Source organism: Bufo gargarizans, chromosome 5, assembly GCF_014858855.1.
Source record: "Bufo gargarizans isolate SCDJY-AF-19 chromosome 5, ASM1485885v1, whole genome shotgun sequence".
Lineage (NCBI taxonomy): Eukaryota > Metazoa > Chordata > Amphibia > Anura > Bufonidae > Bufo > Bufo gargarizans.
This window is the reverse complement of record NC_058084.1, coordinates 92,472,815-92,500,257: the sequence shown is the minus strand read 5'-3', so window position 1 is coordinate 92,500,257 and position 27,443 is coordinate 92,472,815. Positions and strand designations below refer to the sequence as shown.

Genomic DNA, 27,443 nt, shown 5'->3' with positions numbered 1-27,443 from the left:
GTTTAAAGGGGTTCTTCACTTTCATTTAACTGATGATCTATCCTCTGGATAGATCATCAGCTTCTGATCGGCGGGGGTCCGACACCCGGGACCCCCGCCGATCAGCTGTTTGAGAAGGCAGCGGCGCTCCAGCAGCGCCGCGGCCTTCTCACTGTTTACTGCCGGGCCGCCCGCCCACTGACGTCACGACTTGTATCAACTAGAGTGGGCGCGGCTAAGCTCCATTCAAGTGAGCAGAGCTTAGCCGCGCCCACTCTAGTTGATACAAGTCGTGACGTCAGTGGGCGGGCGGCCCGGCAGTAAACAGTGAGAAGGCCGCGGCGCTGCTGGAGCGCCGCTGCCTTCTCAAACAGCTGATCGGCGGGGGTCCCGGGTGTCGGACCCCCAGCCGATCAGAAGCTGATGATCTATCCAGAGGATAGATCATCAGTTAAATGAAAGTGAAGAACCCCTTTAAGCAAATAACATGTTGTAATGTTATTGTTTCAGTTGAATAAATCCTATTTAAATTGTTATTATTAAGGTAATGATTATTTTTCTCCTTCCTAAGTACAACAGAAAAATTGTCCAAATATGAATCTTTATGTAAAAAACTATGATTTAAATCAAGCCTTACTGACTAGTGATTTAAATCGTGATTTAAATCAAATCCACCCTGTACCTTTGTATGCTTTTCTCAGTCTCTATTGCAAATTAGCATGAAAGAGCCCAAGGGGCAGTACCCATCGGCAATTGAGCCAGCTGCTCCCATTCGAATTGGGTTCCACACCTCTCCTCTTCGCCTTTTCTCCACCTCCCTCTGTTCTGGGCCTCATTAAGCCAGCACTTGAAATGGCATGCCGGCGCACATAACTGCTTTGCTTGCAAACAGGATGGTGATGGCACTGGCTTGATGACATTGGGAGCCATCAAACAGAGCGGTGATGTACGCCTGCTTGAGATTTTGAGCATTGGCTTGATGAGAAAACAACACAAAGAGATGTCTTGGGTAGGGCGTATGTGACCTACAGAGCACCAGGAACAGTCTTAAATGGAAAAAGTTGGTGACAGACTCCCTTTAAGTGCATTTAATTTACAGTTGATAAACTTTGAGAGACTTCCTAAAAATAAAAAAAAATGGAGTTTCAGAAAGGTAAGAGCATTTGTAGAAGTACATTAAGTCAAGGGTGGGTATATTGATCTGTATAAGTCTTCATCTTGGTTGTGTTGACTAGCTCCCATTTCCATTGTTTTGCTAAAGGCTGCTTTTTTTAATCAAGGGAAAGGGTGACTTTCGGGGTGCTCTAGTGAGAGAGCCATGCTGTTTATGCTTTCTTCCAGAACAGAGGAACAGTCAGCTTTTGAAGTGTTTCTCAAGTCAATGTCTTGAGGAAACCTCTAAAGACAACACAACGCTATGAAGATTGCAGTGACTGAGGAAAGAGACATTTTATGAATTTCAGGGTTAGAGTATATGGGCCAGATTTATCATGACTCTGACAGCTCACTCCACTTTCACATATGGCTAAAGTCCGTTTAGCCAAGTCAGATTTATGATCGGCCCTTTAAGACTGTAATAAATGTGGTTTGACGGTAGCAGTTTATCCGTCAGTAAGCGGCTTTACAAAAGTCGCACATCTTTACGAAAAAGTCACACGTTTTTATGAAAAAGTTGCATGTTCTATTAAAAAGTCTAATAAGATAAGCATGGTCCTCACTGGAGTGAAATTGTGCATATTTTTGCGACTTTTTAAATAGTCCCAATAGTAGATCTGTCTAGAGATTAATTTACATAAGAAAACACGCCCACTTTCGCCCGAAAACTGGCGAGCATAGTGCAGAGCAGAAAAAAGTTGCAAATTTGTGCGCAGTTTTAGCGTTTGCGCATTTTTTTTGCGACTTTTTCACTCCATTATTCTGACTTGAGCTAATGATAAATCTGGCCCTATGTGTTTTATTGATCAATGGGGATCTTCTACTAACACAGTCATGAGCATAAGTTAGTTTTAGTCCCCTTCACTGGGAGTGAGAAGGCCATATACAATCTGTACTACAAGGCAACGTTGCTCATTCTTTAAATGTTCCACTTTTTGACCTTACTGATTTTGTGTTTATTCTTATAGACACGGGGAATGGTGGAAAGCAAAGTCCTTATCCACCAAGAAAGAAGGATTCATACCTAGTAACTACGTGGCCAAAGTCAACACGTTAGAAACGGAAGAGTAAGTTCTGTGGTTTTGTGTGGGAGCCAGTTCTTACTGACCATCTTTAGATGCTTACCTTACCATGTATTTCACAGATGGTTTTTCAAAGACATAACAAGAAAAGATGCAGAAAGACAGCTGTTAGCACCTGGGAATACTGCTGGAGCTTTTCTTATCAGAGAAAGTGAAACCCTGAAAGGTAACTCCTGTGACATGGTAGTAATGGTACCAGTAAACCACCATTCCAAATGGTGAGGATGTATGAAAGCTCAATAATCAATCTTTTGTCCTGGAAGACACTTAAAAAAAAAAAAAAGACCTAGCATGCTGGATTCTTCCTTCCCACGTTAAATAATGATTACTTGACCTGCCAAGGGAAAAATTGGTTGCCCCTGATGGAACAATGGAAATCTGGAAAACATCTGAATATTTTGAAACCAAACTTCTGGTCATGTAGCATTGTAGCTGGTAATAGGTGCATATCTGCTTATGAGCCATTACAGTTTTGGTCTAATTACGATTACCGATCATGGCACACAGCAGGACACTGCCCTTTTCTCTCCTAAGCCACCCTCTTCCCCTAAAATCATGATGTATGTATGGCTCTACAGCAATAGGTGCATTAAAATTGCAGGGTGGGAAATAAATAGACATGGCAGAGGGGTCAATCTGCTTGGTGCACGACACAGCACTGACATGACCTGGGTCCATCAAAGCTCCCAACCTGTTTTGTGCTATCATTGGACCACAAATAATATGCTAGTGCTAGTGGCTGAAAATGTCTTCATTGTTTTCTACCTAAACACAGATGCAGTACCTAACAGGTCTTTAATAGTCGCTTTATCATCAGGTTGCATTGTTACTAGAATTTGGTTGTTTGTAAGTCTTATGTATTTATTGTATTTGATTTCTTTTTTCTTATATAAAACTTGAATTTCTAAGCATTTGCAGCCCATTTAAGTACAGTATTGTACATTACGAAGCTCAGAATAATAGAGCACTGCTGCGTAGTAGTTACCAGGCTGTTTTCATGTCTGCCACATCAACGTGGTCAGGGCTATAATCCAGTAACTGTGAGGTACTATTGCCCTGGTAACTGAACTGAAACCCATAATTTTCTATTTGTTAGGCAGCTACTCCTTGTCAATAAGGGATTTTGATGCAAAGAACGGTGATGTCATCAAGCACTACAAAATCAGGACTCTTGACAATGGTGGAGTTTACATTTCCCCCCGGATTACGTTCCCGTGCATCAGTGACATGATCCAGCATTACCAAAGTGAGTAATTCAATGCTCTGATTTTCTGTGAACAGTTTCTTTATCAATAGATGATGTGATTCATACAGTAAAGATGGTTTATGGCTTGGAACATAGTTTAATGTGAAGCAACTTTGGAATCGATTGTGTACTTTGCACTGTCAGTTGCACTTTTTCCAATAACAGTATTTAAAGCTGTTTTATTATTTACACATTTTTCTTTACCCCATAAAAAGAAAATACATTTTGGAGATCACGTCACCCAACTTCACAGTAATATAAATCTGATGACCTGTGAGTGTAGTTCAGTGTGGTTGGTTAATAATTCATTCCAGGTGGTTTGCTATAAATCCTTAAAGGGAACCTGTCATGTTACACATGGTGTCTGATCTGCAGGCAGCTTGTTATAGAGCAGGAGGAGCTGATCAGATTAACATACTGTATATAGGGGGGGGGGGGGGGGGAGATTATTATGCTAAAATACACCTAAATGAGGCGTATTTCAGGCACAGATGGTGGCACAACGGTTAGTTGTTATGCTATGTGTGACTTCGCCCAGTGCACGCTGGTTCTAAAATTGTGGGTGGAGAAGGGGACAGGCTGGCAGGTCCGTCTCACTCAACATTTTTCTACGCCTGTTTTAGGCGTAGAAAATGGTCTAAATGTAACAGCTGAGAAGCAGTCTTACATTTAGAACTGGCGTTGGATGCACCAAAGTTATGGAAAGGCCTGCACCTCTGCATAACCTTAGCGTATCCGCCGCCAGCACAGGGCCTTTATGAAGACCGGCGCCCCCATAGTTTTGTGGGAAAAGATTCAGTAGAACGTGTCATTTATTCATTTAAGGCTACATGCACACGACAGTGAAAAATGGCCGTCACACGGCTATTTTTAGCACCAGTGAAAGTCTATGGGGCTATTCACATGGCCGTTCTTTTAACGGCCAGTGAATAGCGTCCGTCCAAAAATAGGACATGTCCGGACGGGCCCGATTAAAATCAATGGGACAGTTTTTAAACGTCCGATTGACAGGAATGCACCCATCTAACGGCTGTTTAAAAACGGGTACACAGGCCATTTAGGGGTTAAAAAAACGCTCTTTATCCACTTGCTCGCGGTGCGGCAGTCTCTTCTCGTTTCATTGAGCAGGATCTGCCGAAGGACCTGTGATCTGCGTGCTGATGTAACCACGTAGGAGCACGCAGTGTCGAAATCGCACACCTTCGGCAGGTTCTGTTCTGTGAAGAAAAAAGAGACTGCTGCAGCGCGAGCAAGTGGATAAGGTGAGGTTTTTTTGGGGCTGCTGGACACTATGAGGGCATTATATAAACCATGGGGGATATTATAAAGTTGGGGGACCCCAAAAAAAATAATCATCAGCATCTGATAGGCGGGGTCTGACACCTGGGACCCCTGACGATCAGCCTTTTGAGAAGGCAGCTGCGTTGGCAGTAGCTCCGCGGCCTTCTCGCTGTTTACCGCAGGCCCAGTGACGTCACGACTAGTATCACTGGCCTGGGCGGGGCTAAGCTCTGTTAAATTGAATTGGGGCATTATTAAAGCTAGGGGTGGTTGAAAAAATTATATACAGTGTGGGGGACATTTATTTAGCTGGGGGCTTACATGGGGGCATTATTTTAGCTGGGGGCCTATCGTCCTGTGGGTGTTCTCAGAAGGGTGGGTCAAATTCACCCATTTTTTATGTCCGTTTTTAACGGACATGAAAAACTGATGCAAAACGGACATTAAAAACAGACACAGGGCCAGAAAATGGATGCACACACTGATGCAAAATGGCCATGAAAAACTGACAGTGTGTCCGTTTTTAACAGACTTTTTTTTTTCATTGTCGTGTGCATGAGGCCTAAGTCTCTGTGGCACAGTGTAATTACAGCTGCTCCATCCTATTCAAGTGATTTGCACAATTCGCATAACTTGCATGAGCGCCACTACCTCTTAAACAGCTGATTGGCGGGGGTGCCAGAAGTCAGACCCCCGACTATCTAAAATTGATAACCTACCCTAAAGATAAGTCATTATTAATCAACTGTACAACCACTTTCAATAGCTAAAATACACAAGCTCTATATAAATCTGTTCAGCCCCTCCTTTTCTATACCGTGCTGCATACATGTATGTGGCAGGTTCCCTTTCAAAGACCAGTGCAATGCAATACATATATATATTTGTACTCATTCTTTTAGCATTTTTTTTCTCTTGTACAGTGTTTTTGCTGCTCAATCCTTTGTTATTGAGACTTTATCCATTATTTTTTTTTTTGCCTTTCACAGACTTTTCTTCATGTTATAGTACTTCACATTTATTTTACAATAATCTATAATAATTTGATGTTTTAGGACAAGCAGATGGCCTATGCAGGAAATTGGAAAAACCCTGTTTTAGTCCCAAACCACAAAAACCATGGGATAAAGATGCTTGGGAAATTCCAAGGGAGTCTGTTAAACTAGTGAAGAAACTTGGAGCTGGACAGTTTGGTGAAGTCTGGATGGGTGAGTAGGCAAACATACTGGAAATGTTTATAACATTAATATAAAGTATATAATTTAATTAATATAAAGTGTCCACACTAACCTCCTGGCTATGTGCTGTCAGTTTATAAACAGTTTTCTGAGTATTGCTGAATCGGGTTTTAAGGACAATATATGGTTACTGACTGTATCCATGTATAAATAGGTTGTAGGTAGAATTATGCTTTAAGGCCAGTATTTGCAGAAAATAAAGTTGACCAATTTCCCAAAAGGATGGGATCTGTACGATACATTGACTTGTCGTGAGTGACCAGCATGGCAAAATTATGCCAAGGGTTGCAGAGACAAAATATCCAAGAAGTTACAAATATCCCAGAAGACTATGCAAAGGACTGCATATCTTTTTTGTGTTGGCTAAGGGCAATTTCATGACTCCTTCATGTGAAAGACTGGCCAAAGATTTGATTCATAAACCCATAGAAAGGTTGGAACCACGGTTCTTCAATCATTCATAAAATAACTTTGATAAATGCTCAAGATGTTAGTGCAGTGACCCAGTGGATCACTGCTTAAAAGTTTATTATGGTTAAAGTACTTTTCCTTGTACACTGTAAATCCCAAATGGAAAGACGTATGTGTGTGAGCTACAGACAACTAGGTCTAGTCCAGAGAACCTTCATCCATGAGACTGAAAGCTACCATAGAGCAACTGAACTGAGACACTACCCCTGAGAGAAAGAGAACGGACATTTTCAGATGGTTGAAAACTAGCTAAAGGTCATGCTGGGCTGAGACCGTAAGGTAAACACACGCATTAATTCCAACATCCATCTGCCATTCTGCCTTGCCCCATCCACCTAACATTAAGGCCACCGCAGCCAGCACTAGGAAGGAGAAACCAAAAACCCATGGTGTTCCCTGAAGAAAGGAAGGGCAAGTCCTCCTTTCGCATGCACGCCAGCCCAGGGAGAACTGGAGAAGGATTGCCAATGTGAGGACTACAACCAACCTCGGAGCCTCCACCACCACTCCTGTCCTCTCCATCCCCACAACTCCCCTGCAGGCCAGAGTTTTGAATTTGGATAATGCTTCCCAAACACATCTGGAGTGAAACTCTTTGGACAACGCGTGTGCCAATATGTCATCTGTAAATCAAATACAGCATACCAGAAGTGCTGAAAAGCATTAATAAACCATATTATTGGAAAACGAGGGGAAATATCTGTCCGCAAACTGATAACTGGGTTCTGCAACCTGACAGTGAATCAGATGACAGAAGAAATTAATGTTGAAAAGAAACAGCAACAAAAAAAGTCTTGGACTGGCCTACTCCATGATTTGAAGCCAATATAAATTTTGAGGCAGACCTTAAAAACCAGTGGATCATGGCCAAAACCTAGAGCAGTGTGCTATAGCTTCTTAACTGCCGGATACTGTAAAGCTGTATCGGGAAAGGTTAAACCCAATAAAATCTGATTAACCTCAAAATATATTAATACTTTGTCATTTTGAATGTGATTCTCTTGACAAAATCCTATGTAAATTGTTGTCTTCAAGGTCAGCGTTTTACAGACCTGTTATAGCGTCATCCTAATCATTTACCTAATAATAACAGGGGAAGGAAGAGACGCGTACACCCCTAAAGGGATCTTCCATAATAAGAAACACAAGAATGTACGGGACACTCGCTAACTCTTCCTTTCATCATACTGCACAGGAAATGACTTGAGCAGTTTTTGCAATATTCTGAAACACAAGTTTCAAGATGTTTCCTCTTGCTAACGTATGGATATTGACGTTCTACAAAAAATTATGTGAACTGAGGATGGTGTGGCTTACATGTAGTTTCTCTTAAATGGGTTATATGTCCTGAAGGCATGCCCTATCTGGACATGTGAACATAATAGAGGGGGGTCCTTATTCTTTATGAGCAGCCTTCCATTCTGGTGCACTCAAGCTATACTTGTGCTGCATGGACAACTGCCATCTATACTTTATTACCCCTTCACCAGCTGCCTGGTGGCTTCCCCTTGCAAAATCAGCTGTTTGCTGAGCGTACCGGGAGAGGGATGGGACAACCTTGTTTTTGTGTGTCTGTGTGTGCACACTTTCATAGTGTCTTATTTCCATGTCCTAATGGGTCAACTATAATATATCTTTTAATTGTCTATACAAGTTTTCATTTCTGGTCATCTTCCAATCTTCCCCTCTTTAGGTTTTTATAATAATAATACAAAAATTGCAGTGAAAACCCTCAAGGCAGGAACCATGTCCGTGGAAGCATTCATGGAGGAAGCCAACTTGATGAAGACGCTCCAACATGACAAACTAGTGAGACTTTACGCTGTGGTCACTAAAGTGGAGCCAATTTACATTATTACTGAATATATGGCAAAGGGTAAATCTGCTCCCTACTACACGTTTACCAGAGTTAATAAATAATGTGGCAATTGTGTGTATGCAGCTTACTATTTATTGTCTAATCCGCTTTCTTTTTGTTATGTTTGTTAGGAAGCCTACTAGATTTTCTCAAGAGTGATGAAGGTTCTAAGCTGCTTCTTCCAAAGCTGATTGACTTCTCTGCTCAGGTACTTCAGCATTATGGAGTTTTTTTTATTATTTTTTCAGGCCATTGCCTCTTCCTTAAAGTGGTTGACTCATATAGTTTAGTAAGCCAGTCTTTAAAAGGGTTTTTTCAAGATTTTGATACTGATGACCCATTCTCAGGATAGGTCAGCAGTATCTGATCGGTGGGGGTCCAACTGTTGGCACCCCTGCCGATCAGCTTTGAGTAGGCACTTCTATGAGGCTGAGCACGATACTAAGCACAGTTGCTATACAACAGGGGCGTTGCTAGGGTCTGAAGACATCCAGGGCACGAGCCCACGTGAAGCCACGCCCCCTTCCCATGAAGCCACGCCCTCATCACCACTGGGGGGGCCTTCACAGTAGTTATTAACCCCCTTCAGTGAATGGAGGACTGCTGAATGGGGTTAATAACTACAGTGAAGGGCCTAGCCGTCTGGGCAACCCCACAGATCATCCATAACAGTGCCATTCACAGATCCCCCTCCCCATAACAGTGCCATCCACAGATCCCCCCGCCCCATAACAGTGCCATCCACAGATCCCCCTCCCCATAACAGTGCCATCCACAGAACCCCCTCCCCATAACAGTGCCATTCACAGAATCCCCCCCCAATAACAGTGCCATTCACAGATCCCCCTCCCCATAACAGTGCCATCCACAGATCCCCCTCCCCATAACAGTGCCATCCACAGATCCCCCTCCCCATAACAGTGCCATTCACAGATCCCCCTCCCCATAACAGTGCCATCCACAGATCCCCCCTCCCCATAACAGTGCCATCCACAGATCCCCCCGCCCCATAACTGTGCCATCCACAGAACCCCCTCCCCATAACAGTGCCATCCACAGAACCCCCTCCCCATAACAGTGCCATTCACAGATCCCCCCCCAATAACAGTGCCATCCACAGATCCCCCCCCCCCAATAACAGTGCCATCCACAGATCCCCCTCCCCATAACAGTGCCATTCACAGATCCCCCTCCCCATAACAGTGCCATCCACAGATCCCCCCGCCCCATAACTGTGCCATCCACAGATCCCCCCGCCCCATAACTGTGCCATCCACAGATCCCCCTCCCCATAACAGTGCCATCCACAGAATCCCCTCCCCATAACAGTGCCATTCACAGATCCCCCTCCCCATAACAGTGCCATTCACAGATCCCCCTCCCAATAACAGTGCCATTCACAGATCCCCCTCCCCATAACTGTGCCATCCACAGATCCCCCTCCCCATAACTGTGCCATCCACAGATCCCCCTCCCCATAACTGTGCCATCCACAGATCCCCCTCCCATAACTGTGCCATCCACAGATCCCCCTCCCCATAACTGTGCCATCCACAGATCCCCCTCCCCATAACTGTGCCATCCACAGATCCCCCTCCCCATAACTGTGCCATCCACAGATCCCCCTCCCCACAACTGTGCCATCCACAGATCCCCCTCCCCACAACTGTGCCATCCACAGAACCCCCTCCCCATAACAGTGCCATCCACAGACCACCCTCCCCCCACTCACAGGAGTGTACAACTGTACATTATTAACATTTTAAACTGTAATCCTAGTAATCTAATCGATATCCTGAAAGTGAAAATTTAACTTTTGCTCATTCTAGTCTTACTCACAGAGTCACAGGCTCTCTCTCAGCTAGTCAGCTCCAGGCAGCGCTCACTCACTGACGTCACGCCTGCGCCGCCTAGTGGGAGGAGCAGGCACCTGACGTCAGTGAGCGAGCGCCGCCCCCACACTGCCTGCTGTTACCGGAGCTGTAAGACTCTGGTGAGATGAGCGGCTGCAGATGATTTTTCAAGTTAAAAGTTAAGTCTGCAGGCTGGGCAGGCTGATTATTATTACACATACAGTTTTTTAGGGTTAAATATATGGCGTGAGCGGCGGGCCGGCAGCAATACATTCGGGGCACTGGTCAAAACATCCGGGGCTCAAGCCCCGAATGTTTTGACCTAACGACGCCCCTGCACAATGTACGGCGCTGTGCTTGGTGAGCACGGAGAAGGCAGCGGTTCTTACAGGAGCGCCGGTGCCTTCTCCAAACAGCTGATTGGTGGGGGTCCCGGGTGTCTGACCCCCACCGATCACATACTAATGACCTATACTGAAACCGCCTTTAAGGCCCCAATACATATTAGGCTATTGTCGACCAAACCTGCCATTTTCAGTAGGACCACCTGTCAGTGTAATCTGGATAGTGGCCTAAGGACAGGCAGATGACATTAAAATTCAATGAGCCACCCCAATCCTTTCCTGCCCCTACCATCATCTGTTTTGTATCCCAGGAGATAAGCCACCACCAAATGTCTCGGCAGCAGCCTTCTTTTATCTCCCCATTGAAAACACATACATGCTCAGCCAAAGCAAGCATATGTGTATGGGGGAGTTGCGAGAGATCAGTTGAGCCAACAGCTATTAAAGGTGTATGGGCAGTTTTACTTACCAACTCCTAGTTCTAGCTTATAAAGGGGGCTGGAGCAGGTGACCCCCCCAACTAAGTTCATATGTCCTAATAGGCCATATGTACAGGGATTTTCTTTAATAAATATACATATGCACATCAGAGCTTAGCAAGATATGGGACCCATATCTTTAAGATATTTGTGGCATATTCTGTGGATATTCTAAAAATACGTTATTAAATGGACTCTGTCCGCATTTTTGAGCATGCTAAGCTATCGACAGTACTAGGTAGGGTTTGGAGGGGAGAGAGCAGTACAAACATACCTTTTTGTGGTGTTTTATTGTTAGCTGTAATGAGAATATGAAAAAAAAAATTCTCCCAGATTCTTCTCTTTAAGTGCACTGGAGGTGGGACTTCACCGTAAAGTGCTCTTTGCACTAAGTTGCCTCACAGCTCCTCTCCTCTGCTCTGAGCGACAGATGTAGCATCCAATCTGGGGACCTCTACAGCTGTCACTCAGAGCAGAGGGAAAGGGGCTGTGAAGCAACTCAGTGCAGTGAGCATTTTGCAGTGAAGCGCCGCTTCCAGTGCACTTAAGGAGCCGATTCTGGCGGAATAAATGTTCATATTCCCACTACTCCTTATAATAAAAACTCCACAAAAGGTATGTTTCTACTGCTCTCCCCAGTCCATACCTAGTGCTGTCAACAGTTTGTAGAATGGTCAAAACTGCTGACAGACCCTGCTTATGCCTGGGAAAACGCTTTTGTGTTATACTGCCCTCTTCTGGCAGATGAAAAATTATTTACTTGACTGCAGATTCTTTACCCACTGTTTACAGTACAGGAAACTGCTTACAGTAAAAATAACAAAAATACTTATTGGAGAGGTGGCCATAGCCTGTTCTCTCGGGGGATGGAAATGTGAGTGTCTGCTTTTGGCTCCAAGCCGCCAAGTTAAATCCTCTTCTTGTCTGCACATTCAATGGGTCATTGTGTAGTGCATGGGCTGTGGACTGCCCTGTGTTATGCCCTCATAAAGATGAGGTCTGATTATTTGTAAAGGAGAACACACACACATGCTCGGACAAAGGGCTCACTGTTACCTTATTTCTTATCTACTAGGAAGTGGAGATAGGCATGCAAATTATAGGTGCAGTGACCTACAGAAATGTAGAGGTTTGATAAAACATGAGGGACAGCGTGTATCCTTTATCCTCACTAACTCACGAGGAAAAGAATGAAATGACATCCCTGGCCTCTCTTTCCAAGCATTAGAATCTAGGAAAATAGTTCTTTGCCATTGATTCCTATGTTAGTTCCAGGAGAATATTCTGTGCACAACCTCTCTAAGTGATTGAGGGATAGTTCTGTCTATCAGACTGTCAGAATGCTAAACTCCCCTCCTGCTTTGCCATTCCTTAAATTAATTTAGGATTCAGGATTGGACATCACCTTATTTATATCTGACTTTGCTATTATCATATGAATTGGTTAGGCATATATATTAGGATAATTCTACCCAGACCCAACTCGTGTTTTAGGATCTTTTTTTTATATGTATTTTAGGTATCTCTTTTAGAGTAGATTACTTATATACATTTAATGTTTTGTGTCTGTAAATGTCTATTGGCTACACCATGGGTTTGAGAGACACAGTGTGTCTCGCACGTACTGCAGTATTGACAATAAAGTGGACTTTGACTTGACCAACTGATGTCTTTGCAACATCTGCATTCACAGTCAAAGTGAAGGGGCAGGGAAGGGGGCGCGGTTACCTGGACTTGAAGCAAGGAGGCCACTGCCCACTTGACTTCAAGAGTGACTCGAAAATACCCCAAACGAGGGATTATTTCCTGCTTTTACCACATCTGACTGCAGGAAGAAAATCATTATTAGAAACACACTGCCGGCTACTTGAAGGTACTGCTGGCGTTTTTTTTTTGTTTTTTTTGCCCAGACAGGTTCTCTTTAAAGGGTTTGTCCATGTTCAGATTTTTATTTTAGTTTTTTCCAGAGGCCCCACTAATCCAGAACTGCTGTTCCATCCTCTCCACCCAGCTGTAATATTTTGGCTGCGATGTCGACATCCTGGACATGGCATGAGACCACCGACATCACAACTGCAGCAGGGCGATGAGAGTGGAATGGTGGCGCTGGATTAGAGGAAGCTCCAGAAGGTGAATTTCAAATTATTATTTTTTGTTTGTTTTTTAATTTCATTATTTTAACTGCCTCTCTGCAGTTTGTCCAGTAAAACCTTGGAACTTCAATAACCCCTAAGGTTTCAGTGGTGAAGCATAAATGAGTATTGCATGGTTTGTAAGCTATATATGGATTACATATAAATTAATTATACGTATTGTAAGGGATTGCTCTCTCTCAGGGGGTCGCAATCACAGACTTCTCTGACAACGGGGTTCAAGTCTAAATGGTGCTTTATTTTGCCACTTTAGCACCAGCACAAACATAAATCCAAACCATAATAAACACCTGCCCGTCTGGGCTCTACCTAATACAAAGTTCTTCTCCCTGACTCACCTCTAAGCACAGCTTACACACAGGGTCTCAGGCTCCAAACCATCTCCCCAGACTCATACACTGAGGGTTGTTTTATCCCTCCTTGATTAACCCAGCTGGCCTCACCTGGAGCCAGGGAACCTGTAATGGATTAGGGGTCTGGACTGGAAGACTCCCACTACCAACCTGTCTTCCAGTCCAGAAAATCCAGCCCATACAACTTTAAATTAAATGATCTCCAACAAGCTATGCCTTGCTGAAGCAGCACCATATCTAGATTTCAGTTCTCACCCAGCTAAACTGAAAAACCGGGTGAGATACACCCCCCCACCGTACCACTACCGTGCACTTTACTGTACACATTATCACAGTGTTTTCAGGAAATAGTTCAACTTACTGTGATCGAATCATTGGTAATGTTTTCATACCCTGCCAAATCCTGTATCAGATTCTGTACCCTTTAACAGCATCAGCAATCTGTACCTTTGGGGGGGGGGGTACCTTATTACTACCCTGCTGTCCAGTGGGGAAAATGGTTTGGTTACACGGTTAGACAAGTCTTTGGAGCTAGGTAGCCAATGTGTCTTGAAATTTTATGTAACTTCTTACTGCTGTACACAAGATGTACTGGAAACCAACAGGCTTAAGCCTTCTTACCTCCCAGCATTGGCCATTAGGAGCTCTAGGGAAGCTCCCATACACATGATCTTGCTTATTGGCCAATGCAGCTGAAATGAGCAGGTTTGGACAGCTTATATATAATGTGTGTGGACAGCTTTATCTCATGATCTTTGGTGGATAACCCTGTAGTAGAGTTTAGAGCTCTTTGATCACATTAATTTTATGCTATTAAGAAGGTAATATGTTTACATTTTAGCAGCATAGGCTCTTCAATGTGCTAGATTTCACATTAACAGTTGCGTTACTGTAAAACCAGCAGTGAGAAAGAGGAACTGAAAATCTTCACGGTCAGCATGTGAATAACAATGATGATGCAGCCCAGGAAGGGGAATTAACAGGAACTTGAACCAAAACTGCAAAAGCTTATCATTATCGTCATTGCAACAACTACTTCACAGTGTATGTGGCTGCTTGTCTCTAAGGATGCTGTTAATAATGTTAAAGGGTTGTCTCGCTGTAACAACTTTACACCTATCCAACGGATAGGTGTAAAGTATCTGATAGGTGGGGTCCAACCACTGGGACTCCTAACTAGGAGTTCCCCAAGTGAATGGAGCAATGCTAACACATGCGCACGGCTACTCCGTTCACTTCTATAAGATGCTGTTGTTCTGTCTAAAAAACGGATCTCAGGCGGAAATGGCTCAATCGGAAGACAACTGATGCAACGGGATCCGTTTTTGTACAGGATCCTGTAAAAAAAAACAGATCCTGTGCAATCCTATGCATAACTGATGCAACACGATGCATTTTTATAAATGGACTAGCTGATGACCCGGTGTTGCTCGGGTATTTATTTATTTATTGCAAATTTATATTAAATAACAGTAACTTTCACAATGGCCGCCCTTTAACAGTGACTTTCACAATGGCCGTCCCTGTAACGGCGACCGTCCTTTTAACTGTGACTTTCACAGTGGCCACCCCTTTAACAGTTAACTCCACGGTGACAGTCCGTTTAATAGTGGCCCCTGCCCCCCATGCATGTAGCAGTGTAGTTGTGCCGTCATATGACTGAATATTTAAAGGGATTCTGTCATGAGATTTTACACCTATTACCTAAACATATGCCCATGTCCGTACTAATAACATGAATCCTAAGCTGGCCTTATTAAACCTGTCAATCACCTACCTAAGGTGCCCAAGGGGACGTCCGTTAATACAGGGTGCCCAGCTGCACCCTTCGCCATCTGGTGCCCAGCGCCGCCCTCCCTGTCTACAGTGCTGCCTTCCTCACCTCAGCGCCGCCTCCGCAATCCTCCCGTCCCTCTGCCAGATCCCGCGCGTGGGCACTAGGCTCAGCCTGATGCGCCCGTGCGGACTCCTGGCAGCGGCTTCGTTGAGCGAAGTGCGCATGCACCCGCCTGATGAGCATGCGCACTTTGCTCAACGAAGCCGCTGCCAGGAGTCCGCACGGGCACATCAGGCTGAGCCTGGTGCGCACGCGTGGGATCTGGCAGAGGGATGGGAGGATTGCGGAGGCGGCACTGAGGTGAGGAAGGCGGCACTGTGTAGACAGGGAAGGCGGCGCTGGGCACCAGATGGCGAAGGGTGCAGCTGGGCACCCTGTATTAACGGACGTCCCCTTGGGCACCTTAGGTAGGTGATTGACAGGTTTAATAAGGCCAGCTTAGGATTCATGTTATTAGTACGGACATGGGCATATGTTTAGGTTATAGGGGTAAAATCTCATGACAGAATCCCTTTAAGGAACTGTGAACTGCTAAAACCTGTGATCAGTTGTTATGACAACCTGGAGTAGGACCTGCCAGCTTCTATTGGCTGATAAGAGACATGTGACCGTATTGGCTAATGCAGGTCATTTTTGGGGAATATCTCAGGAACGGTACATTCTAGAGAGCTGAGACCCCCGCAAGATTTCTTTCCCGGTAGCAAGGGATGTGTATACCAAGTTTCGTAGAAATGGATGGTTGCGTTTTTGAGTTTTCGCAGAACATTAATGTCAGGTTTCTGTGCTGAAAAAAAAATGAGACAAAGATAAAAAAAATTCTGAACGTTTTCTACCTTTTAATGTGACCTATAAACTGTACCACTCAACTGAAAAACAAACTGAAATATTTTAGGTCAAGGGAAGAAAACTAAAATAATGTGGTTGCATAAGTGTGCACACCCTCTTATAACTGGGGATGTAGCCATGTTCAGAATGAAGCAATCGCATTTAAAATCATGTTAAATAGGAGTCAGCATACACCTGCCATCATTTAAAGTGTCTCTGATTAACCCCAAATAAAGTTCAGCTGCTCTAGTTGGCCTTTCCTGAAATTTTCTTAGTCGCATCCCACAGCAAAAGCCATGGTCCACAGAGAGCTTCCAAAGCATCAGAGGGATCTCATTGTTAAAAGGTATCAGTCAGGAGCAGGGTACAAAAGAATTCCCAAGGCATTAGATATACCATGGAACACAGTGAAGACAGTCAAGTGGAGAAAATATGGCACAACAGTGACATTACCAAGAACTGGACGTCCCTCCAAAATTGATGAAAAGACGAGAAGAAAACTGGTCTGGGAGGCTACCAAGAGGCCTACAGCAACATTAAAGGAGCTGCAGGAATATCTGGCAAGTACTGGCTGTGTGGTACATGTGACGACAATCTCTCGTATTCTTCATATGTCTGGGCTATGGGGTAGAGTGGCAAGACGAAGAAAAACATCCAAGCCAGGCTACAATTTGCAAAAACACATCTGAATTATCACAAAATCATGTGAGAAAAGGTGTTATGGTCTGATGAAACCAAGGTTGAACTTTTTGGCCATAATTTCAAAAGATATATGTTTGGCGCAAAAACACTGCACATCACCAAAAGAGCACCATACCCACAGTGAAGCATGGTGGTGGCAGCATCATGCCAAGGGGCTGTTTTTCTTCAGCTGGAACTGGGGCCTTAGTTAAGCTAGAGGGAATTATGAACAGTTCCAAATACCAGTCAATATTGGCACAAAACCTTCAGGCTTCTGCTAGAAAGCTGAACATGAAGAGGAACTTCATCTTTCAGCATGGCAACGACCCAAAGCATACATCCAAATCAACAAAGGAACGGCTTCACCAGAAGATTAAAGTTTTGGAATGGCCCAGCCAGAGCCCAGACCTGAATCGGATTGAAAATCTGTGGGGTGATCTGAAGAGGGCTGTGCACAGGAGATGCCCTCGCAATCTGACAGATTTGGAGTGTTTTTGCAAAGAAGAGTGGACAAATCTTGCCACGTCAAAATGTGCCATGTTGATAGACTCGTACCCAAAAAGACTGAGTGCTGTAATAAAATCAAAAGGTGCTTCAACAAAGTATTAGTTTAAGGGTGTGCACACTTATGCAACCATATTATTTTATTTTTGATTTTTTTTCCTTCCCTCTACCTAAAAGATTTCAGTTTGTTTTTCAATTGAGTTGTACAGTTTATAGGTCACATTAAAGGTGGAAAAAGTTCTGAAATGATTTATCTTTATCTATGTCCTACTAATTTTATATATTTTCTAGATATGTGGAGAGGTTTAGGTGTAAACCACATTGTAGAGCATATCCCACTGTGTTCTACTGGATTCTTACCGGGAAAGTGTTTTGCCAGATCACTCATTGTAGAAATATCTGACGTTAGCTGTGGGTCAGGTTTTAGTAGACCTGCATTCTGCCAGGGGAATAACACACTGTGGTGCCAGGAATAGCACCGCTAAATAAAAAAACAAAAAACTCAGTATTATATAGCATAGCACGTCACATACTACCTGCCATACTAACACTGTGAATATCAGATGAAGCTAGGCTGTATACAGTAGATCTATCTGGTTAGAGGAAAGTCACCATTTACCTGTAGACAACTGGTACAATATGCATATTCTTTAATTACATCGCCTCTCTTTCAGATTGCAGAAGGTATGGCGTACATAGAAAGAAAGAATTACATCCACCGTGATCTTAGGGCAGCGAATGTGCTGGTCTCTGAGTCTCTCACGTGTAAGATAGCGGACTTTGGTCTGGCTCGCGTTATTGAAGATAATGAATATACAGCGAGAGAAGGTACGGTCTAATCATTGCTGAATGTCTATAATCAGTTTGATTGAATTCTACTTGTCTGTAAGTTTAAAGAGTGGCTACATTGGGCAACCTATTTACAAGGCCTATTAGGATGATGGCATAATAATGATCTTGTCAAATCTTCACAACGGAGCAATATAGCAAGAATCTGTCTTATTCCTCCAGAAAATCTACAAAAACGTATACACCTCTTTATTTCCTCTTTCATATAGAGTACTTATAGATCTACCAAAAAGGACCTGCAGCCATTTACAACTTGTACAAAAAACTGCAGCCCAAATTAGCCCACCTCCATTCACACCTCACACAAGTTCTTCCTGCTGTTCATTGGCTTCCTATGATATGGAGAATGGAACATTGGCCTCCTTGCGTTTAAAACGCTGAATGATCTTGACCTCTCATATGACAAGGTCTACTGGTGCCACGCACCTTACCTCTTCCCCTTTGCTTCACTGAAAGCAGAAACCTTGTTTTTCCCAGAATCTAAAATCTTATGGTTCTTGCTCCTACTCACACTCGGCTCCAACACCATTGGAACTCTGAGGCTCCATCTGTGGACATATTAAAGGAAAGACTGAATACGTGTTTCTTTATGCATGTTTATGCAAAACTTTAGAAATCGTTGTCTAACAATAGTATCTTTACTCCCAATGGTGAAAAGCGCCAAAGAAATAAGATATTCTGTGTGTCTAATATTGTCGGATTAAGTAGTGACTGGCATATTTGCTGTTTCAGGTGCAAAATTCCCCATCAAATGGACTGCTCCAGAGGCAATCAACTTTGGGTCATTCACGATAAAATCGGATGTGTGGTCCTTTGGAATATTGCTGTATGAAATTATAACATATGGAAAGATACCATATCCAGGTAAAGTAGGATGGTATTAAAGGGGTTATAAACAATGACATTTCTGATAACTGCAGAATTTATATAATTCCCACGGTTACAATCTTCAGCTCTATTTTCTAGCTATATTTTGCACTATTAAGGCCCCCACATCTTCAAGGGGTTTTCCGATACTTTTATATTGTTGGCCTATCCCCAGAATAAGCTGCACAGCCCTGCCCATGGTTTAATGGAGGGACCTGGTTGCTGCAGCTCTGCTTCCATTCAGCAGGGATCTGTTGTGCTGTTCCAATGAACTGATCTGATATTGATGGCCCCTCCTGAGCCTAGGCCATCAGTAGAAAAGGACAAGTTAATTTTTGAGAATGTTTCGGTTCTGAGTCAGCGCTCTGCAGAAACAATACGCACGTGCAGTTCAGATATAAGCCCTGAAATGTTTGATTTGGATAACCCCCTAAAAAAATGTCCATTTAAAGTGGCCATGCACATTAGATAGAAGTTGCTTGATGAGTGAACATTAGTTCAATAATCATCTGGTGAGCGTACATTTCGCAGACACGGTCCTACACGTTTTAGTCCATATTGGCTGTTACAGTTGTTCAAACCGGCCATATATGTTCCATGAAACCAGTCGATGGACAAAAGATCTTTCTAGAAACATTCTTTGAAAGAAGGATCTTTCTTTGAATGAAAGATCTTTCATCCAACTATAAAAATATTGAACATGGCCGACTTCTTTTCAGGTGATAATGGTCTGTCATCGCTCCGCTAAAACAATAATTTGTGGTTAAATTTCAACCGACGAACGTTCATTTTGGTTGTAAACGTCCATTTTGATTGACTTTAGACTAATGGGTATGGCCATCTTTAGTGCATTTTGAGGTCATAGAGATTGGTCCACTGATAAGTATTGCCTTCTATTTGCGGAAAGAGACCTGTCCTTGTTTTGGAGGACCTGGCTCATCAATTGAAATCCATGCACGACCCTTTGATTTCAGTAGGATGACGTATATTGTGTTAGGCCTCATGCACACGGCCGTGCCGTTTTTTTGCGGTCCGCAAAAAACTGAAGCCGTCCGTGTTGCCTTCCGCAATTTGCGGAACGGAACGGGCGCCGGCAATATAAATGCCTATTCTTGTCCGCAAAGCGCGGACAAGAATAGGACATGTTATATTTTTTTTAACGGGGCCGTGGAACGGAGCCACGGATGCGGACAGCACATGGAGTGTGTGGCTCAGATGCAGACCCAAACAACGGTCGTGTGTATGAGGCCTTACTGTGAGAAATTGAGAGCAGAGTTCCCCTGCTGGTAACGTCAAAAAAAAAAAGCAGTAAGTCAGTCTTCTCGGTATCTAACAAATAAGTTGGGTTATCCAAACGGCCAGGTAGGGCTATGTATTATATGTCAAGGTGCAAGCAATGGGGACAGTTAAAAAACCTGTGCAGATTATAAAGGTGCTACATTTTCATGTAACTTTTTTTTGTTTGTTTTTTTAAAGGTATGAGCAATGCAGATGTGATGTCTGCGCTCCAACGCGGCTATCGATTGCCACGTATGGATTCTTGCCCTGAAGAACTGTATGAAATCATGAAACAATGCTGGAAGGAGAAAGCTGAAGAGAGACCCACATTTGATTACTTGCAAAGTGTCTTGGACGACTTCTACACAGCGACAGAAGTGCAGTATCAACAACAGCCATAGATGATGGACAAACCCTTACTGTGTGCGGAAAACGATTGAGCCGGCCGAAGATACCCCACATCCAGTAGTGTATGTTTCTTTACCATGGCTGTCTCCTATCCCAAGCTTCAGAGGGTACATTACATGCGGCCGTCAGCATCAGATTCTTACGTTTGTGTATATAATGGACTAAATCTGGTTTCTTTATCTGAGTATTTAAAAGATTTTTTTGTGAGCTGTGGCTGGGAATTTCCAGCGGTCACCTATTCACAGCCTGTGCAGCTACTTTGAGTTGCTGCAGTGTACGTGATCATGTAGCGTGCCATTCACTTCAGTAATGTGATCAGTTTCTGTTAACCGATGAGCTGAGTGTTGGACAATTGGACAATCTCACTGTTCCATGACTGCGCAGAGCAGCCAAACCTGTTGAACTGTCCTCACAGGCACACAGCACCCGTGTGTTTGTGTGCCTACGGATTACAGGTCATAACATGAACATGTGAAAAGACGTTCCTGTTCAGGAGCTGAGCATGTGTGGAAGAGGAAACAGAGCTGAACATGTCATTAAACCCTGTAGGATTGCAGATCAATGCAGTAGGTTCACCTGCAATCCTGCGTAAAAGTGTTGTGGAGTTGTGAGCTCACTCGTTTCTGCTACATCTTCGCCCATTCCCAAATCTGTTCCAAGGCATGAATGTTGGTAAGCTACCATAAGTGTCATACTCAGGGACTGTAACAGGAAAACAACAATCAGAGACCGGTCATTATTTTTGAATAATTAAATGTAGTGTAAATGAATGGTTTAATTATCAGAGAGACAGCGGAGAAGTGGATACCAACAAGTGCCTTTTGAAAATGTGGCCAAACATTCAGTTGCTGCCGCTCCCTCGGCCAGATTTTTTTTCATATTTTTTTTTTTTTTAACAACCCTGTGCACAATTCCACCAATACTTATTTTTTCTTGCCTTTAGAACCAATGTTTGGTCTATAGCCAATAAAAGGATGTGTGGCTATAAAGGGCAGCTCACCCATAAATGTGGAGAAGAGGAGTAATGGAGTCCGACCCTGGTTATGGTCTTTTTTTTTTTTTTTTTTATCTTGCGGCATTAACTGCCTGGTATGAAATATATTTTCTCTGTAAAGTAGCTGCTTAGAAAAATAAATAAAAAAACCAGCAATTCTATGCTGACTTAGGGCTCATGCACGTGGCCACAAAACACTGGTACTGGCTGTGTGTTCCGCATTTTACAAAACATCCTGCCCTTTATGGAACAGTCCTATCCTTGTCCATAAAACGGACAAGAATAGGACATGTTCTGTTTTTTTCCGGGTGCCGCGAAATGGACATACGGCTGTAGACAGCACACAGATTGAAGTGAATGGGTCTGCATACGACCTGTAAAAAATGCGGACAAAAACATGAGCCCTTAGACCCCTTTCACACGAGCGAGTTTTCTGCGCAGGTGCAATGCGTGATGTGAACGCATAGCACCAGAACTGAATCCTGACCCATTAATTTTCAATGGGTCTGTGTACATGAGCGTTGTTTTTCACGCATCACTTCTGCACTGTGTGAAAATCGCAGCATGTTCTTGTATTCTGCGTTATTCACGCATCCCTGGCCCCATAGAAGTGAATGGGGCTTCAGTAAAAAACGCATTGCATTCGCAATCAACTGCAGGTGCGATGCGTTTTTTTTAACTGATGGTTGCTAAGAGATGTGGTTTGTAAACATTCAGTTTTTTATCACGCTCGTGAAAAACGTATCAAAACACATTGCACCCGCGCAGAAAAAACTGACTGAACTTGCTTGCAAAATGGTGCGAGTTTCACTGAACGCATCTGGACCTAATCCGTCACGCTCGTGTGAAAGCGGCCTAAAAGCGGTATTCCTGTGGCTATGCCATAAATGTCTAGAATACCAGCCAAGGAATCATTCCTCAGAGGTGAGTTTGTGCTGTCTCTCTTCCTCCTAGATGCATGATGCAGATGTGAGCGTAACCTTATCATTAAAATATCATCATCGTTCATTCCCACCTTTTGTATATTTTTACCTGCTAATTATTGTATTCTCAGCTGCTTTTTAATATTGCTTTGTTCAGGGTTACAGTCAGAAACCACAGCTTAGTTGCATTGTGCTAAAGGGAGTTTGATGTGCATTTCTCCTGTGAGAGAATCTGGCCCCTTCTGTCGGGGTTCGGCCTCACCATTTATATATATATATATATATATATATATATATATATATAAAAATTTAGGAGGGTTTTTTTCTTTGCTAAAGTTAGAAGTGGATCGAAAGGAATCGGAAATATAGAGGATTTATATTTCTCTCTTCTGGTGGATCCACTTCTATCTTTGGCTGAAAATCCTGCAGGCACATCTGACTCAAAACTCAGTGTGGCCATACTTATGCTTTACATGGCAGCTTTGCTTGTTCATATTGGCAGCTATGTAGATGCACAAGCCCACCTACCAGCCAATTAAGAAGTCAGTACATGTTGATATGATTTCCAGTTCAGTACCCTGGAGATCTGCTTTAAATTCAGTTCACAATTGACCGTGAAGGATGAACGTCTACACCGTTCCATGACTTGGCTTATTTTATATTATTCCCACTAAACAAGACTTTGCAATTCTGTAACCCTCCGGCCTCCTGCTGTCTTCCAAAGTAAACTTGTAATGTTAAGCCTCTTAGTAGTAATAGTTTTTCCAGGTTTTTCATGTTTTCTTCTATAATCCCACATTTAGAGTTGGCGCCCTGATACCAAAGAGATGTTTGTGTGCATAACTAGTTATACTAGTTATCATGTAGTAGATGAATTATGTTCAAATTTTACAATACACCATATATATCATAATGCATTCCACCCAAAGAGCTGTACAGTCCACCATGGATTCCTTGTCACATAGCCATGGCTCATGTTTTTTTTTTTTGTTAATTTTTTGTTAATTTCATCTTAAGGTTTCCATTATTCTAGGCCGTACTGTCTCTACAAAATATCCTCTGTGCAATTGAACAAAGTGGGATGTTCCACAGCAGAGGTTGACAGAACACGCTTGCCAGCAAATGTTGCCCATCTATACTAGAATAGGAATAGATAGGAGGCAGCATACAGTCCATGATCCTTCCAGCTGTATGACTCAAGGACCATTGTAGGTGTATTTCATTACTTAACTGTTACTTTGGTTGTTGTTTGTACACTTCACGTGAAACTAATGTATATAAAGTTTTTCATTGAATATTGTGAAATATTAGCTGTTATGGAAGTAATGCTGATTCTAGTATACATGATGCTGTATAAAATTCCTTAGATTAAAAACAAAAAATGTCTGGGAATATTTTTTTTTATTTTTTAACTTCATAAATCAGTAGAGCATTTAAATATGTATTTTATTATTATTTTTTTAACAAAAACCTCTTCAGTTTTCCAAAACACTGTCTAGTGTAGTAAATAATACAAGAAAGTTTAGACTAGCACATTCATAGTTGCAGGTGCACATCCATAAAGCTAGCATGCAGGAAGCAAATAAAAATAAATAAAAGGTATGGCAGCACAACATTTCACATACAAGCAAAAAAAACTGGGAAATGGGGATCATTCTAAATTAAAGTGGTATTATACCTACTATAAATGGAAAAAAAAAAAAAATAGAAGTTCTTTGCCCACATATTTGATCAAACATGTATCGGGCCCATCTACCAGGTGTGAAGGTGGCTTCTGAAGATGGGTCCCTAACACTAACAGAACTGCCTCTCCTGGGCTTGACTAAGCCTACAATGTTCAGGGCAGTGTAGGAACGAGCTACATATATACTCTGCTCAGAAGTCCAAGATAGATGGGTGGGGAGTGCTCAATCTAAAAGAGGCAGCTACCCTCAATATATACTACAAGAAAATTTAGACTAGCACATCTAAAGTCACAGGTGCACAACCATAAAGCTAGCATGCAGACAGCAAACAAAAAAGGTATGACAGCCTAGGGCTTCTAAGCAGAGTATATACAGGTGAAAATCAAAATATTGGAAAATTGTGCAAAGTTCATTTATATCAGTAATGCAACTTAAAAGATGAAACTAATATGAGACTCATTACATGCAAAGCAAGATATTTCAAGCCTTTATTTGTTATAATTTGGATGATTATGGCTTACAGCTTATGAAACCCCCAAAGTCACAATTTTGAGGTACCCTTTGCTCAGGGGGTATAGATTAATTAGCTGACTAGAGTGTGACACTTTGAGCCTAGAATATTGAACCTTTTCACAAAATTCTAATTTTAAGCTGCATTAATGCAATTTCTTTTCATTACTGAAATAAATGGACTTTTGCACGATATTCAAATTTTTCGAGTTTCACCTGTATGTAGCTGGTTCCTACACTGCCTTGAACAATGTAGGCTTAGTCAAGCCCAGGAGATGCAGTTGTGTTAGGGACCCATCTGCAGAAGCCAACTTCACACCTGGTAGATGGGCCTGACACACATTTGATCAAAAATGTGAGCAAAGAGCTTCTATTTATTTTTATTTTTTTCATTTATAGTAGGTATAATACCTCTTTAATTTAGAATAATCCCTATTTCCCAGCTTGGTTGATTGTATGTGAAATGTTGTGCTGCCATACCTAGTGTAGTAAATAAGATGGGTAAGGGGTACACAGGACAGGTCTGACATAACTAGTAAGAGCCTGCCGACTTAGCATAGAGAAAGAGAATGTGCACAGGAACAAGCAGAGGTAATAAAAGACCCAAGGTACGTAGGTAAAATACAATCTCTCATCACGCTGCACAGCTCATACACATCTATATCATCATACACATCAAGTGCTTGTGAAGTTGTAACTTTTGGCACACCTAGCCAGCAAGAGCTTATAAGCACCATGGGCACTCTTTATGTTAAAGGGTTTCTGTCATGAGAAATAACGTTATGTAGCTGACTGACAGCGATGTGCTGATGTCAGCAGTACATAACAGTGTGCTTTATAACTCCCTGCCTGCCGCCGTTCTCTTAAAATAAAGACTTTTTAAAACATGCTAATGAGCCTCTAGGTCCTATTAGGGCATTGCTTCAGCACCGATCCTAGAGGCTCTGTCTACGCACACTTTGGCACGCCCAGGTCCAGTTGATTGACTTTCGAGTTCTCCTCAGTCTCCCGTAAATCCCGTGCCTGCGTCATCCCATTTAGTATTGGGCGAAGGCGCAGTGAGTGAAGGATGCCTGCACCGAAGGAAGGAAGCCAGCAGCAGGACCGAGTCCATTATAGAAGAAACCTGCCTAGTTTTTCTTTAATATATTTTTTCATAGTGCAACACAGAGTTTTTAAAATTGCATCTACAACACAGGTTCGAAGAAGAGGTACCCAATATTATTCTTTGGAGAATACAAGTTTTATTAGTTTAGGCCAGCTGCAGAGACAAAAAGAACACCTACAATACAGAGCCTAGCCTATATCTTCAGTGTACCTGCAAAGTTGGGAGCATTTAGGTAGATGTGTCCTTCAACCCAGCACCAAGATTTCCTTTGTTCCAACAAAAGTGATTAGTAATAGCTTTAAAGGGAATCTGTCACCTTGTTTTAGCCTATAGAGCTGCGGACATGCACGGCTAGATCGCTGCTAGCATTTCCGCAATATACCCGTCTCATAGCTGTGTCCTTTTATTGTGTTTAATATTTTTTTTAGAGATATGTAAATGAGCTTGGTAAGGCGCCCAAGGGGCTGTACTAACCTTCTTGGAGCCCAGCCATGCCCCTGTAAGGGAGCCCAGCACTGCCTGCGTCCTCTAAATCTCCTCCTAGCTCACGGATCACCGTAATCTTGCGATGCGCAGTGTCTAAATAGTGTTCCTTCCCTGTGCTGGCATCAGCCTCAGGGAAGGTACTGCGCATGCGTGAGCTCTGCAAGATTACGGCAATCTAACTGTGAGCAAGGAGGAGATTCTGAGGACGCAGGCGGTGCTGGGCTCCTTCACGGGGGGCGTGGCTGGGCTCCAAGAAGATTAGTACAGCCCCTTGGGCTCCTTACCAGGCCGATTTACATATATATAAAATCATTTTTTTAAAACAATAAAAAGGACACTGCTATGGGACAGGTATATTGCAGACATGCTAGCGGCGATCTAGCCGTTCATGTCCACATCTCTATAGGCTAAAATGAGGAGACAGAATCCCTTTAAATGTCTTGCCAGTCCAGAAATTGAAACAGCTACTTATAGGTGACTCATATACACTCGCCTAAAGAATTATTAAACACCATACTAATACAGTGTTGGACCTAGAGTTGTTGCAATACCAAATTTTTGATTCGGTTTCGATACCATGAAAAAGTATTGTGATACTCGATACCATGTGGAAAAAATAAACCAAAAAAGCCACGTGCATTCCGGATTTTAAAAAAAGGCGAATCGCGCAGTTTTTATTTATTTTCTCTGTTCCGGCATTCACCACCTACAATTTTTTTTATATTTTAATAGTTTGGACTTTTCTGACGTGGCGATATGTAATATGTTTATTTATATATTTTATATGTGAAATTTGGAAAAGGGGGTGATTTATACTTCATATTTTGGTGGGTTTTTTTTTACACTTTTTATTTAATAACTATTCCCCCCCCCCCCCCCTTTAGGGGCTAGAACCTGGGAGCTTTCATCCCTTGTCCTATTCAGCCTGATCGATCTCTATCAGGGTGAATAGGACTTCACACTGTCCCTGCTGCTCTGTGCTTTGTGCACACGGCA

General features: G+C 42.8%; 1 protein-coding gene across 2 annotated transcripts in view; it reads left to right on the top strand.

The window, feature by feature from the left end:
- Positions 1-22,452, top strand: part of LYN (LYN proto-oncogene, Src family tyrosine kinase) — a 63,788-nt gene extending 41,336 nt beyond the window's left edge. For both annotated transcript variants that reach the window (XM_044293416.1, XM_044293415.1), the window contains exons 5-13: positions 2,103-2,201; positions 2,279-2,382; positions 3,313-3,462; positions 5,799-5,951; positions 8,146-8,328; positions 8,442-8,518; positions 18,014-18,167; positions 18,921-19,052; positions 20,532-22,452. In XM_044293416.1, the coding sequence (XP_044149351.1) occupies positions 2,103-2,201; positions 2,279-2,382; positions 3,313-3,462; positions 5,799-5,951; positions 8,146-8,328; positions 8,442-8,518; positions 18,014-18,167; positions 18,921-19,052; positions 20,532-20,734 (1,255 nt within the window). In that variant the 3' untranslated portion in view covers positions 20,735-22,452. The remainder of the gene's footprint in view (positions 1-2,102; positions 2,202-2,278; positions 2,383-3,312; positions 3,463-5,798; positions 5,952-8,145; positions 8,329-8,441; positions 8,519-18,013; positions 18,168-18,920; positions 19,053-20,531) is intronic.
- The last annotated feature ends 4,991 nt before the right edge of the window (positions 22,453-27,443 follow it).